Source organism: Notechis scutatus, chromosome 2 (assembly GCF_049901735.1).
Source record: "Notechis scutatus isolate UNSWTSFEM ecotype Mainland chromosome 2, rNotScu1.2, whole genome shotgun sequence".
NCBI classification, from domain to species: domain Eukaryota; kingdom Metazoa; phylum Chordata; class Lepidosauria; order Squamata; family Elapidae; genus Notechis; species Notechis scutatus.
This window is the reverse complement of record NC_142010.1, coordinates 150141868-150156326: the sequence shown is the minus strand read 5'-3', so window position 1 is coordinate 150156326 and position 14459 is coordinate 150141868. Positions and strand designations below refer to the sequence as shown.

General features: G+C 43.3%; 1 protein-coding gene across 1 annotated transcript; it reads left to right on the top strand.

The window, feature by feature from the left end:
• Positions 1-4841: 4841 nt before the first annotated feature.
• Positions 4842-14024, top strand: SPACA3 (sperm acrosome associated 3). Its single transcript, XM_026676413.1, has 4 exons — positions 4842-4980; positions 5811-5969; positions 6930-7008; positions 13958-14024. The coding sequence occupies exons 1-4, from the start codon at positions 4842-4844 to the stop codon at positions 14022-14024; spliced, it is 444 nt and encodes a 147-aa protein (XP_026532198.1).
• Positions 14025-14459: the final 435 nt, after the last annotated feature.

Genomic DNA, 14459 nt, shown 5'->3' with positions numbered 1-14459 from the left:
AGTGGGGTCTTAAGAAGAATAAAATATCTACCTGCCCAAAATGTTCCAAGGAGATTGCAGACAAGAGAAGAAACTTCCAAAGGACAGAATCTTGCTAAATCTGCCCAGCTGCAATATGTTAGGCAGTTCTCCCTTATATTTTATATGAACTATCAGGGAGAGTCAAAAAGTTTCAAACGCCAGTTTCGGCGAAAACTCTTTTAATGGGACTTAAAGCTGAAACAGTAGGTACTTCTGCTCTTTCAGTTCCTGATTTCTATCCTCAAATATTGAAAGAATGTTGAATAACATTCAACATGAATGTTATCATTTTTTAAAATCCCCTTCTTAAATGGCTTCAATAAAAGACTTCCTAACAGGATTGAAAACTGATACCTTTGATTTTCCTCCTTGAATTCATCTGAACTGTAACATATTAACTAACTTGTTCCTTTCTTGTTTAGTGGCTTGTCAAGTTATGTTGTATCTGAATTTCTTTCTTTCTTTTTTTCTTTTCCACTCTTTCCCTCTTCCTTAACAGCTTTTTCTATATATTTTTATTCCCCTTCTGTTTAAGAATGATGATGAAAGACCTCATTTCTCCATTCTATCCTATTTTTCTTTTACATTTTATGATTTTTTTTTTTTAAAAAAAACATTTGTAGTCTTTATTTCATTTGTATTTAGAACTGTTAATGTACAACACTGGAAAAAAGATTGCCCTTTTATTTTAAGACTACTTTATATTAGAGGTTCCCAAACACCAGTCCACTGAGCCCTTCTTGACATTACAGATTGCTCAGTGACCCCCTCAATATGTATTATATAAAATGATTTAATAAATAATACTTTACCTACTACTACTACTACTACTACTACTACTACCAATTAAATTAAATCAAATCCAGAATTAAATTACAAATCAAAAGACTTACAAATAGAAGTAGAACATCTGTGGCAAAAGAAAGGAAAGACAGTACCAATATAGGTAATAGGCATTGTGCGTGCAATTGCAAAACAAATGGTGCCCCACTTGAACATTATTAGCATTGACAAAAATCACCATCAGACAATTGCAAAAGGCAGCTTTACCTGAAACAGGTTACATCCTGTGACAATATCTTTAACACCATCAAACAACACCTGCCTATTTCAGATTCTCCAGATCCATCTTGAAATAGATTTAGGGCTGCCACTGGGAAAGGACAGTAGTTGGATAAAAATACCAAATCCAGTCTAAACGTCTGGCTTGCTGTGTGACAAACCATAATTATTTGTTATAATAAAGAGAGACAACTCAAGGCTGCTCTAGATGATGGTTGAGTCTTACCACCATGGTAGTCACCACATCTTCAAGACCTGGGACTGGTGTGGAGCTGTACAGAGATCCCAAAAGACTAACTGACTCAGAGGTGGTATTCAGCAGGTTCTGACCAGTTTGGGAGAACCGGTAGTGGAAATTTTGAGCAGTTGGCCTGCCCCCATCTATTCTCTGCCTCCCAAGTCCCAGCTGATTAGCTGGGTCTTCTTTTGTTGCCCTGCACAGGAGAACAGAGCTGGAAAGCAGGTTAGTGGGGTCGGGAGGGAATGGGATTTTGCAGTATATCCTTCTCCCATGAGTTGGGAGGGAATGGGGATTTTGCAGTATCTTTCCCCTGCCACACCCACCAAGCCATGCCCACAGAACCGGTAGTAAAAAAAATTGAATCCCACCACTGAACTGACCCCAATTTACTTTTCATTATTTATCGATCACCCATTGACCTCCAGTTATTTACTCACCCTCTCTTTGGCTCTCCAGCCATTTATCAACTCCTTGGATAGTCTCTTGGGAGTCAAGACTGACCACTGCTTTATATCGTATACTTTATAAAAAAGGTTGGGGATCACTGCTTTATATTATATTTGTCTTATACAGTATTGGCGATTGGGTGATAGGTATTTGTGGGCTAATACAGTTCTCTTAGCTGAACGTAGTCTTAATTAGAGTTGCCTTATCCTGACCTATGTCAGCTATAAAATTTAAACTATTGCACAAAGCGAGGTAGCCCACAGGGAGTACCATATTGGAATATGCAGAACTGGGACCACACAACATTCAACAACAGAGTGCTGCAGTATCACCAAATGACTTTGCAATTTTATCCCTTGTCCAAAAGATACTGGCCTTGCCTCAGGCCAGAGTTTACATGGATTTATCCTCTTGTTTTCTGCACTGCAAAATGCAACATTTCAGGAATAGGTGTCATTATATCAAGAGTTATGTCTAATGCTCTGAGCACCCACTAGTAAGGAAAGGCCAGAGGATGCAAGTTGCAGCAAGAGTCCAGGGCAGAGGTAAAGGAATGTTCAAGTCAACACCAAGCAATGTCACAGAAGTCTAGTTGGGTTCTAGAAGTAGCTGTGACTTAGAACCTACCGCCTTCAATTCCAGAGAGAATCAGACTGTTCGTCTAACTTATTCAATGATTGTTCAGTAAGTGGCTCTCAGTAAGGGCAGTACAAGCCCCAGGTTGGGTGTGAATTCTTTAGACCGACCCTTATCCGCTACTCTAGGATGGACATGTGGTTTTCTGGGACAAACGGAAGGGCAGAGGTGCATGAAGCTAGATTCCTAAATTGTAGTTTTTCTGCAAGAGAAACAGGGCCGAGGCCTTTTGTATGTGTTTAATGTGCTGGAATGATAAGGGTCTGTCTCCAACTCTCTAAAGAAAATTGACTCTAGTATATAGTTCCCCCAAACTTCTGAAAGGTGAGGAACATTTGGGGGAGGATGACTATGGAGATTCTCAGTCCCAAAGGTCATGGTTGTCCCAAAGATACTTTTTCACAAGGCAACTGGGTTTTGTTTTTCCTTGAAGACGTTTTGTTTCTCATCCAAGAAGCTTCTTCAGTTCTGATTCAGTGGTGGTATTCATTTTTTTTTACTACCGGTTCTGTGGCCGTGGCTTGGTGGGTTTGGTGGGTTGGTGGGCATGGCAGGAGAAGGTTACTGCAAAATCCCCATTCTGTCCCCACCCCACTAACCCGCTTCCCAGATCTGTTCTCCTGTGCAGGGCAACAAAAGAAGACCCAGCCAATCAACTGGGACTCGGGAGGCAGCGAAGAGATGGGGGTGGGGCCAGTCAGAGGTGGTATTTACCGGTTCTCTGAACTACTCAAAATTTCCACTACTGGTTCTTCAGAACTGGTTAGAACTGGTTGAATACCACCTCTGTTCTGATTTGGGAGAGGAGTGTGCTTTCCTTTTTGGGTGAGAAATTGGAGGAAAGCTTCATCTGACAGCACTTTGGATGATGGAGGCTGGGGCAGAATTGAAAGAGTGGGAGATTTAGGCAGTTGTATTTTTTTTAAAAAAAGCCTTTCTATGAATAGGTGTTTCAGTTGCCTTTGGGAGGGGAGTAAGACAACCCCCCCTCTGATAGAAATCCCTCCTCATTTTGTGGTATTTAGCCAGAGACTACCTATAATCCTATATATACTCGCAGTGGTACAGTTAGAGCTGTGCCATGGGCTGGCTTGAAGCCTTGCAGCCTAGGATCCCCAATAACCAGTCAGAGAGAGAAGGGAATGAAAATAGCAACTACTGCCGTGGGATGTTAGTGCTCACTGGGGCAGTGCATTGTGATCCCCCCGCCCCCAGTTTTAAAACTTAAAAATTGTTTTAAAATTTAAAACAATTTTTACAGTTAGATTTTTTTTGAATTTTTATTTTTTTACTTTTATAATGCATACATATTTGTAATTGCTTATGTTATTGTGTGTATGTTAAAGGCTACAAGAGAAAAGTAATATTTGGTATTTATGCATCAGGCAGCAGAAACAAATGCTTATTATTTCAGCAGTCAGGAAATAAAAATGATATAATGATTGAAGTTGTTTAAAATAAGAAACTGCATTGGAACTGACCCTCCATCCTTCTCTTCTTTCCTTCTCTCTCTCTCTCTCTCTCTCTCTCTCTCTCTCTCTCTCTCTCTCTCTCTCTCCATCTCCATCTCCATCTCCATCTCCATCTCCATCTCCATCTCCATCTCCATCTCCATCTCCATCTCCATCTCTATCTATCTATCTCTCCCCCTTCTTTTTTTCTTTTTCTTTTTGCTGTAAGGCAGTGTTTTACAACCCCAGCAACTTTAAGATTTATGGACTTCAGCTCCCAGAATACTCCTGCATGCTTGTTGGGGAATTCTGGGAGCTGACATTTACACATTTTAAGTTGCTACAGTTGGGAAGAATTGCTCTAAGGTAACAGGAACATAGAAGGCATTACATGGAGGAACTCTGGGCAGGGAAGAAGAGAAGTGATAGTTATGCTGATTGCAACTGAAGTAATACGTGTAGCTAAAGATGACCTCTATATAAGGCAATTAAGGCCAGTAGTTACCTATCTGCACCTCTAGGGAGCGCTGGAGCCTAGGTTTCCTATAGAATGAGGGATTGTATGGAAAACTGCACATTTTCTACAGCTAACTGCCCTTTCCAAAGAAAAATAAATTAAAAGGTGAAAACAGTCAAATTGAAACCTGAACATAGCTTTTTGCTGATGATAACATTTCAAATATTCACTGCCAGATGATTTCCTTTAAAGGGAAGCACTGAAGCATCAAAATAAAACATGCACTTTGTTTAAGTTGGCCCACGGATGACATTTCCCATGAGTTAGAGAGCAAGCAAGGGAGAGATAAATGAATGAATGAATGAAATGCAATGGAATAAATGGATGGTCTGGCTGCTTGAATCTCTGCCTGTGAAGGTCCATAATGCATTTATCTTTCCCCACAGGCCACCTTGGAACCTCCTGCTTTTACCTTACCAGCCCTTCACTTGGGATAGTCTTCCTTCTACTCAATGTTTTTTTAGGGATGAAGTATCTTCTGCTTCTGTCTCTCCTCGTATGCCTTTCATTTAGTGTTGTGGGGAAGATCTTTGGACGCTGTGAATTGGCCCGAGTGTTGAAGAAAGCTGGCTTGGAGGGATATCGTGGATACAATCTGGCTGATTGTGAGTCCTTTGCCATTTTCCTTTCTTTGCCATTTTCCCACCTCTAGGTGAGAGCAATCCTATCAGTCCAGAGCTGAATCCCATTATTTAGAAATGTAATTCTATTGGCGCTAGACTGATACATTTCGACAGTAACATGTGAGCAGAAAAAAGGCACAGTCCAAACTACTATAAGCTAATCTTTCAAAGAAAAGGAGAAAAACTAGATTCTTAAGTCCCCCTTCAAATATTGGGATCCAGCCTACAACAGCTTCAGTCGACACGGCCAACAAACAAGGTGATGGAAGGCATAGTCTAAGAACAGCTGGTGACTTACTTATTCCCATGAACAGTTGAACCAAAACCGTTACAACAGTGGTGGGATTCAATTTTTTTTTACTACTGGTTCTGTGGGCATGGCTTGGTGGGTGTGGCTTGGTGGGCGTGGCTTGGTGGGCATGGCAGGGGAAGGATACTGTAAAATCCCCATTCCCTCCCCACCCCACTAACCTGCTTTCCAGCTCCGTTCTCCTGTGCAGGGCAACAAAAGAAGACCCAGCTCATCAGCTGGGACTTGGGAGGCAGAGAATAGATAGGGGAGGGGCCAGTCAGAGGTGGTATTTTCTGGTTCTCTGAACTACTCAAAATTTCCACTACCAGTTCTCCAGAACTGGTCAGAACCTGCTGAAGACCACCTCTGAGTTACAGTAAGCAAGGGTCTATGTTCAGAAATGCTTAGATGAATTAGTACACCTCTTCCAAGGGCCATCATCAAGCTTTCCCTAGATCCCATGTTGTGTTAATTTGGAAAGAGAGTTCCAAATTACCCATTTTTCTTCTCCATGATACAGGGGTCTGCTTAGCCTTCTATGAGAGCCACTTTGACTCGGCGCTTGTGGATCATGAAGCTGATGGCAGCACCAGTAATGGCATCTTTCAGATTAACAGTCACTTGTGGTGTGAAGACTACAAACACAGGGAACCAAACGTCTGCCAAATGCATTGCAGCGGTGAGCTCTCAAGTGGGTTGGCTTCAGTTCTCTACAGTGACATTTAACTGGGCTGCCTGGCGGCCATATAAGAAAAGGTCACTAGGATCTAGCTCAGCCCTTACTGTTAGTTTTTGTATAACAATTACCCCTCAGTGGGTAATTCTGCCCTTATTTATTGCTAGGAAGTCACTGATCTGTGCATACCGGTCAGTGGGAAGACTGAATGGCTCAAGGTATATGACATGAAAAGATCTAATAGAATTATTATCTCCCATTATTAGAAGATGCTTGGATAAAAGCAACACTAGTAGATTATAGAGAACTCACAAGCAAGCTTTACAATATTTTTTTCTTGCATGCTGGCACTCTGTGCCAGATAGTCTAGGATAGGGGTGTCGAACTCAAGACCCGTGGACTGGATCTGACCCATGGGCTTCTTAGATCTGGCCTGCAGGGCCACTCTGGAAACAGCGAAGGAATGGCCCGCGGAGCCTCTGCCAGCAAAAATTGAGTTTGGGGAGGGCTGCGGGAGGTCATCGTGGCCAAAATGGGGCATGGGGGGTGGGGCTGCACGCAGCCCACCCGAGCTCTGTTTTCACTGGCAGAGGGCTGCAGGAGGCCGTCGCAGTCGAAAACAGAGCTTGGGAGCCCGTTTTCACAGGCAGAGCGCTCAGGCACCACAGGCAACCCTGACATGAGTGACCTCAAGCTGGCCATGCCCACCTCGGCCATGCGCCCCCCCTCTCCGAGGTCAAATACAACCCTGATATGGCCCTCAATGAAATCGAATGTCATTGCTTCCCTGGTCTAGGAGCCACTGTAAGGGTGAGATGTGCTGAACTCTAGATTAGGCTGGAAGGCCTCCCTAACATAGCACCCTGAGCAAATGGTTGAGGAAGGCCCCCCCAGGACTTCTATAGCTCTGAAGGAAGAGGAGCTAGAGTTCAGCGCCTGATGCCGTCTTCTCTGTGATTACAGATCTGCTGACAAGTAATATCAACGATGATATCGTCTGTGCCATGCGGATTGCACAAGGACCCAGAGGCCTGGGATCTTGGTAAAATCATTTGGGGCAGGGGCAATGATCCCTTTTAAGACAGGCAAGCAGATACCTTCTAAGCAGCAATTGGGCTGGTCTGAGCATTCCTGGGCCAGCGAGGCAGTGATTTTTTTTGGGCTGGGGGTGGGTGGGTGGGGGAAGTGCACAATATACTTTATGTATAAAGCTCTCTAAATGATTACTTTTTTAAATGAGAAGTTAATGTTTTTATTCAGCTGATTCCATTATTGTGCACAAATCACATCTGCGAATCAAAACAATTAAAAAAATAATTTAAATAGGAATGCTTGAATTTAATATTGTTCTTTAATCAAAATTATCAGTGATTATTTTTATTATCAGCATGACCAATTGTTGATTCTTCATAGTTTTTGTTGTGTGTTTTTGTCACTTTTCCAGAAAAAAAGTTATTATATCTATTAAGATGGATAGATGAATTTTATATCCTTTATAGTATAGGTCACATTTTAAGCAAACACTGATGAAAGATGACAAATTCAGAATCTTTGCATACTTACACACCTGATTTTGAATTTCTTCATTCCCAAAAATGTAATTTTGCTCTTGTAATGTTGGTGTTTTAAATGCAACTCACTCTTTCAGTTCGGCATCCAGATCAGTGGCAGATTCAATCTTTTTTACTACCAGTTCTGTGGACGTGGCTTGGTGGGCGTGGCAGGGGAAGGAGACTGTAAAATCTCTCATCAGAGGTGGTATTTGCCGGTTCTCTGAACAACTCCAAATTTTTGCTAACAGTTCTCCAGAAATGGTCAGAACCTGCTGAATACCAACTCTGATCCAGATGGTTACATACTTACTTAGAAATCACAGAACAGTATCACTACTCCAATGCTAGTAATAATGTTTTCACTTTGGGGCAGATTTCCTATCCTGGCCGTAGCAAATTCCAAAGCCTCAACTGGTGTAATGCACAGTATACAGTATTTCTACCAATTCAGCCCAAACAACATTTTCAACTGCAGTAGCAATGTACCGTGTTTCTCACAAAATAAGGCTGGGCCTTATTTATTTTTGACCCCCCCCCCCCAAAAAAACAGCTAGGCCGTCTTTTCGGGGGTGACTTAATTCCCCCCCTTGCATTCTTGGGCAGCGACGGCTTGGATGTTGACCTCGGCGTTGGTGGGGCACTTCGTATCGGGAAACCTTCCGCCACCTTTGCTTTCCCTTCTCCCTGTGCTGTCACAGCGTTTAGAGCAACGCTGGCGCAGCCATGCGTGGCCAGCCAGGGCTCCTCCCTGCAACCGGAGCCCAGCAGAGACACTCGGCTTCAGGCGCTCCTGTCGCCGCCTTCCCTTCGCCTTCGAAGGCAAAGCCAATTCTTTTAAAAACGACACCCTACTACCGGTATGACAAAGACTCCCCTGCCTGAGAGGGCAGACCAACCCCACATGAGGAGGTGAATCTCCTGGGGCCGCAGCGCAGGATTGGCCCACCCCAGGAGAAGTGCCCAGCCGCCATCCCTGCCTGGCACCGGGCAGAGTGCGAAGAGCTTCGCCTGGGGTGCCCAGCGCAGCTGACAGGCAGGCCCTCCTGCTCGGTGGCAGAGCTCTCGCCAAGGCAGCGAGCGCCTCCCCGCCGGACCCTCCACTCATCCTGCCAGAGCCATGTGGACCCGAGCTTGGCTTCCTTCCCAAGTCCCTCCAGCCCGAACCTGAAGGGGCCACCGGCAGAGGCCACCCGAGGCAGTGATAGTGCCTACCCATCTGTGGACAGGGAGGCAAGGCAATGGCCTGTGCCATGTCCTCCTCCGAGCTGAGCCCCGCCGAGTGAGTGCCTCTGCCCAATGCTCGTGCCGCTGCAGTGTTTGGAGCTGCCAGCGCATTTGGTGATGCGTGGGGATGGGGACAGGCTGGGCGAGGGGAGGAAAGGACAGGCGGCTTCGGGCTCTCTCCGCCGGACCCGCCAGCCAGGGAAGCAGCGCTGCTGTCACCTCGCCTCCCTGTCCGCAGACGGGTGGGTGCTATCACTGCCTCGGGCAGCCTCTCCTGGTGGCCCCTTCGGGTTCGGGCTGGAGGGACTTGGGAAGGAAGTCAAGCTCAGGTCGGCTCGGCTCTTTCGGTTGGCAGGTGGGCGTGTACCCGCGGCTTGCTTTCTCGGCTCTGCCCAGCCCGCACGGCTCTGGCACGGCCCTGGCGGGATCCGGCAGGGAGGTGCTCGCTGCCTTGGCGAGAGCTCCGTCACCGGGCAGGAGGGTCCACCTGTCAGCTGCACTGGGTGCCCCAGGCAAAGCTCTTCACGCTCTGCCCGGGGCCAGGCAGGGATGGTGGCTGGGCACTTCTCCCGGGGTAGGCCGACCCTGCACTGTGGCCCCGGGAGATTCGCCTCCCCACGTGGGGTTGGGCTGCCCTCTTGGGCAGGGGAGTCTTTGTTGTACCGGTAGTAGGGCGTCGTTTTTAAAAGAATTGGCTTTGCCTTCGAAGGCGAAGGGAAGGCGGTGACAGGAGCGCCTGAAGCCAAGTGTCTCTGCCGGACCACGGTTGCAGGGAAGAGCCCTGGCTGGCCGTGCGTGGCTGCACCAAATGCTGCGGCGTTGCTTTAAACGCCGCGGCGGCACAGGGAGAAGGGAAAGCGACGGTGGCAGAAGGTCTCCTGATACGAAGTGCCCCACCAACACCGAGGTCAATGGAGGCAGCACCATACCTGGGTATGCAACAAAAGTACTTCCTAACGGCCATTCCCCCCCCATTTCGCATGTTTAATATAGGCCTTAATTTGGGGGGAGGGGCTTAATTTGATTTTATGCCTATAAAGCATGCTGGAACTTCCTATTGGGGGAGGCCTTATTGTTGGAGAAACACGATAGTTTTTTGGGGGTTCTGTTGTAATTGGCTATTCCATTCCCAATCTCCTTTGAGAAATACTGCACTAATGGTTTACAGATTAGTTCTTGGACTGGAAAATATCTCATTTAATGGTCTTCGTGAAACTACCTCATATTCTGCAATTTGGACCATTTCCTAACAATTGCAATTTCTTTACTAGTGGCATATGGACTATCACATACACTGTGTAAGCAGGTATTGCTATATCCTTCACCAAAGACACATTTTTCCATGCATCTTGGTTGCCTAGAACTGTCCAATGAGTTATGCAACGTTGTTCTGTGAGATGTGGAATTTCCTTCTTGTGATACTTCCGTGTTTTCCCCATGTGACTCTTGCATCATCTGAAGTGAACATTATCATCTTTCCCAGATTCAATTTGATATCAGTATAGAATTTGGTTTAAACTGAGCCAGTTTGGTGCAGTGGTTAAGGCACCAGGATAAACCAAAGGACCGCAAGTTCAAATCCTGACAGGCAGAAAGCTAGTTGGGTGAATTTGGGCCAGTCACACTCTCTCTCTTCCAGCATTAGGAAGAAGCAAGGGCAAACCACTTCTGAAAATCTTTCCAAGAAAACTGTGTGGACTTATTTAGGCAGCCAGCAGGAGTCAGCAGGTGTCAAGAATGATTCAAAAACAACAACAAAAAAGAATGATTTAATCACTGTGAGAATCACCTGCATCATTACAGCAAATCCTTGGGAAGTTTTGTAACTCTTGGTATGAAAGGAGCCAAACTTGATAGATAAAACCCAGACTTTACTAATTGGAATCTTGCTGCTTTCACCTACCATTAATGTGTGATAAGCGACATTCAATATCATTCATGACATTTTGGAAGACAACATGGTTAATACACGCAACAAATTCCAAAGTATAACTTTTGCTGCCCCATCTTTTTGGAAGCGTAGTCTAATTTACTATGTGATTGTGGGTGTTTTGAAGAGAGCACTAAAGCATTCATGGAAATGGCAAACCAAAGGCTGAACTCATATTAGTATTTCACTTCCTTACTAATTGTTTTATCCATTGCCTTGTTGAATTCTTCATACTTTGCACATTTCATCCAGAAGGGATTCTTTTTTTTTTCATTGCAATGTCTCCTTAGGCAATCAATTTTTATGAATGCCATGACTTTCGACCAGCACAATCACAACTAAATTTGGTTTCTGCATGTGACAGTCATACTATATACCACTATCTTCAGTGGAAGAAAATGTTTAGCCTATGTGCTACAGGCTTCCTTAGCACTTAGTTGCAGTACAAATTAATTAGTTAATTTAGCCATGATAATTTTAAAAGTCCTGTGGTTTTTATGTTTCTTAATATCATTGTCATCTTGTACAGATCTATATGCTTTAACATTTGGGTGGGATCAAAAAAACACATTGTTTAACATTTTCTTCAGCCAAGCTCCTAGGTGTGAACCTCTCCTCCCTTTCTCTCCCCTTAACTTTCCCCTTTACTTTGATCCATCTACCCTCTAGTGATCCATCCCTTCTTCAGCCTGAAGTCTACCAGAAGATGCCCAGGCTTCAGCCTAACTCCTGAAGGAGAAAGTCTTCTTCTCTCCCTCCTTCTCTCTCTCTCTCCCCCTTTGCTTTTCGATTTGCAAAGACACGCTTCATTAGTGCATTATCTTTGATAGTGAGTAGGAAAAGGAGTCTTATGTTTAAGGTGCAATGGCTGCTGCGTGGTCCCTCACGTGTGCACCACAGACCTTGAGCATGGACATCATGATTTTTGTTCTGTTTTTAAGAAAAGCCATTGATGGCCTTGGGAATTGTTTGAGAAAGAGGTTTGAAATTTGAACTTGGGGGAGGGGAACCCCAAACCCCAAATAAGAGCATATATCCCTTTGTCTTATGCAGGACTTTTTAAAAAAATCAAGTCACTATCCAGATATCCAACATTTGCTGCTAATTCCATCTTCTGCACCTTCTGCAACCTTCTCCAACTCAGTATCTTTCGGATAGTCCAGTCCATGTTGTCTGGATTTAGGAGTTCAAATCAAAACCGTAAGGAGGATAATCGGTTGGAGAAGTCTGTTTTGAATATGAAGGAATGAAGCTTAGTTTTCTGGATACTAACCAAGGAATACACGAAAATACCAAAAACATAATTTGACAGACAGAAAATGCATTGCATGTATATTATACTAAAATAATGAAAGATGGCAACTTGAAGAAGAGGACAACTTAAAAAAAAAGATCTACAAATGTCAGAATGAAAATCTCTTCTTAATTGAGTACATTTCTGAATAATATATTTGGAATTTCATACTAATCAAAACAACATAATAATTGCTGAAAATCACTAGATTTTTGGGGGGTGTCTTTTACAGTTAACTCGAATCTACGTAGATTAATGCTCCATATATTTGATTAACGCTTATTAATTTTCAGTCCTGGTAACAGCACTAAATACTTCTCCTATAAAATATCTAAACACTATAAATTACTCACCTGTAGGGTTGTCACCTGCAGCCAGAGCTTGAGAGAGGGAGAGGAAAGAGTGAAGGAGCAATAAAACTGTAGAATTTTTCTTATTATTGCCATCTAGTGATTGCCATCTAGTGGTCTTATGGATTTTTTGCAGGTATGGTTGCCCCAAACTATTGTTTTAAGAACACCAACACAGTAATTGATGAAGAGAATGTCCTACATTTTCTCTTCAATATCTGAACACCATAACTTGATGCGACAACTTCACATCTCATAACACTTGCAAAAATGTCCTAGGTGGTATTTTCAACTTATGAAAATGATCTTCTCCCATTCTATTTGCAAAGCTTCTTCCCCCGGAGATTTACTTTGTGCTAATTAATTGCTAATCACACAACTGTACTGCACGTATATACACGTATAGCCATACAGTGACTACTGTATGTGCTGCCATCTAGTGGCTACTCTGAAAGTGTGGAGTCACTGAATTTGCATTTCAGCACCCTAATTTGGCAATGTTTTGGCTCTTGTTAATATTATCCATAGGCCAGGTGGTTCTCAATCTTTTCTTCACCACAGACCCCCTTTAAATATCTTTTGTGGGCATGGACCATGGCCGTGGACCACCAAGACTCAAGATTTAAATCATAATATTTCTCCAAGTCTTTGTGGACCCTCTGTAACGACGTCATGGTCCCCACCCAGGTTAAGAACCACTGCCATAGATTACTTAACCATTTTATTTTATACCTCCAAAGAGATTGGGATTGTTATCATGTTCCCTTTCTGTTGTATCCTTCCAACTATCATATCTACCCTGTGAGAAAGATGAAATGGAGCTCTGATTACTGAGCACATGGCACAGCTAAGTAGGAATTCAAAGCCAGGACTAACCCTATGTTGGAGCTATTTGCACAATTGCAACCTCATAAAGCAGGAGGCTAGGCAGTGCTAACTAGCCCCATCACATTTCATTGAGCATGGGAAAAATGTCTGCCAAGGAGTTTCTTTTTACTAACAAACCTCTCTTCCATTATATGGAGTCTCCCAGGCAATTAGGATGCATATTATAAGGGCTTCTCCAAAGTGTAGGGAAGAGCAAATGGGACAGGAATGATGGCAGAGATTAGCTCTTCCCTATGAAATACTCAAGACATTGTTGACAATCTAGGATAACACCTATTCTGGTTCCACACAGGCTTCTTCCATTCCCAAAGTTCCTCAGCCAAGGAAAAATATCTAGCATTCCAGTACTGCATTTGTCAAGTTGAACTATATTGGTAGGCATATATTGGCTCACAGTCCAATGACTATATTCTGGTATATCTTTCCCCATACTCCATGCCATTTGGATTTCTTATTTCAAACACCAATGTTTTCTGGGAATGTATAATGAAAATGCCAAGCTAGAAATGAGATTGTCTGCATCAGAAATAAAAACCTTTATGATTAGTTAAATGAAAAGACACAAGTAGTTACCAGAACTAACCTCCAAGAAATTGGTATTTTCATTTAACTAATCGTAAAAAATTGCATTGTTTTTCTTTATAGAGATTATACAAAGGGTTAAACTGTACTCTTTCCATTTGTGCTATTTACTTAGGTTGAATTTGCTAATAAGATTCTCCTTTCCCCTCCCCTGCCTCCTTTGCTCTCAGGATGGGTTGGAAAGAAAATTGTGAAGGCCTACAGTTGTCTGCCTGGTTGAAAGGATGCAAACTATGAGACCAAGAGAAAAAAAGAATGTACTGAAGGCCATGAAAATGATGAGAGCCCTGGGATTGTTGCCTTCCTGAACTTAAGCAAACCCTATCCGATAAATTTTTAAAAACCTCTGGATTGTACCTTACCAGAAGAGTGATTGTAGCTTGGACTCTTGAGAAACAGATCTTGTGGTATAAAAAGCTTATTCAAGCAATATGGTTGAAATGACATCTATTAAAAACTCATGTAAGTTTGGACTGAGGTTTGTGATGTTCCAGTTTTCAATTCATGAAAGACAAAAATTGCCAGATAAACATGCTTATGTTAATGACTTTCTCTCAAAACATGTATTATAAATCTAACAATAAGCAAAGATAAAAAGAATTGAGAGTTGTTCTGATGTACTTAAGCTTTCAATGAAGAAGCAGTGAGACTATAAGGATTGGCCAAGCTTAT

Bases quoted from the DNA above. Each gene is read 5' to 3' on its own strand.
- SPACA3 (XM_026676413.1), top strand. From the start codon at position 4,842: ATGAAGTATCTTCTGCTTCTGTCTCTCCTCGTATGCCTTTCATTTAGT. The intron at 4,981-5,810 runs GTGAGTCCTTTG...TCCATGATACAG, and splicing joins TGGATACAATCTGGCTGATT to GGGTCTGCTTAGCCTTCTAT. The intron at 5,970-6,929 runs GTGAGCTCTCAA...CTGTGATTACAG, and splicing joins CTGCCAAATGCATTGCAGCG to ATCTGCTGACAAGTAATATC.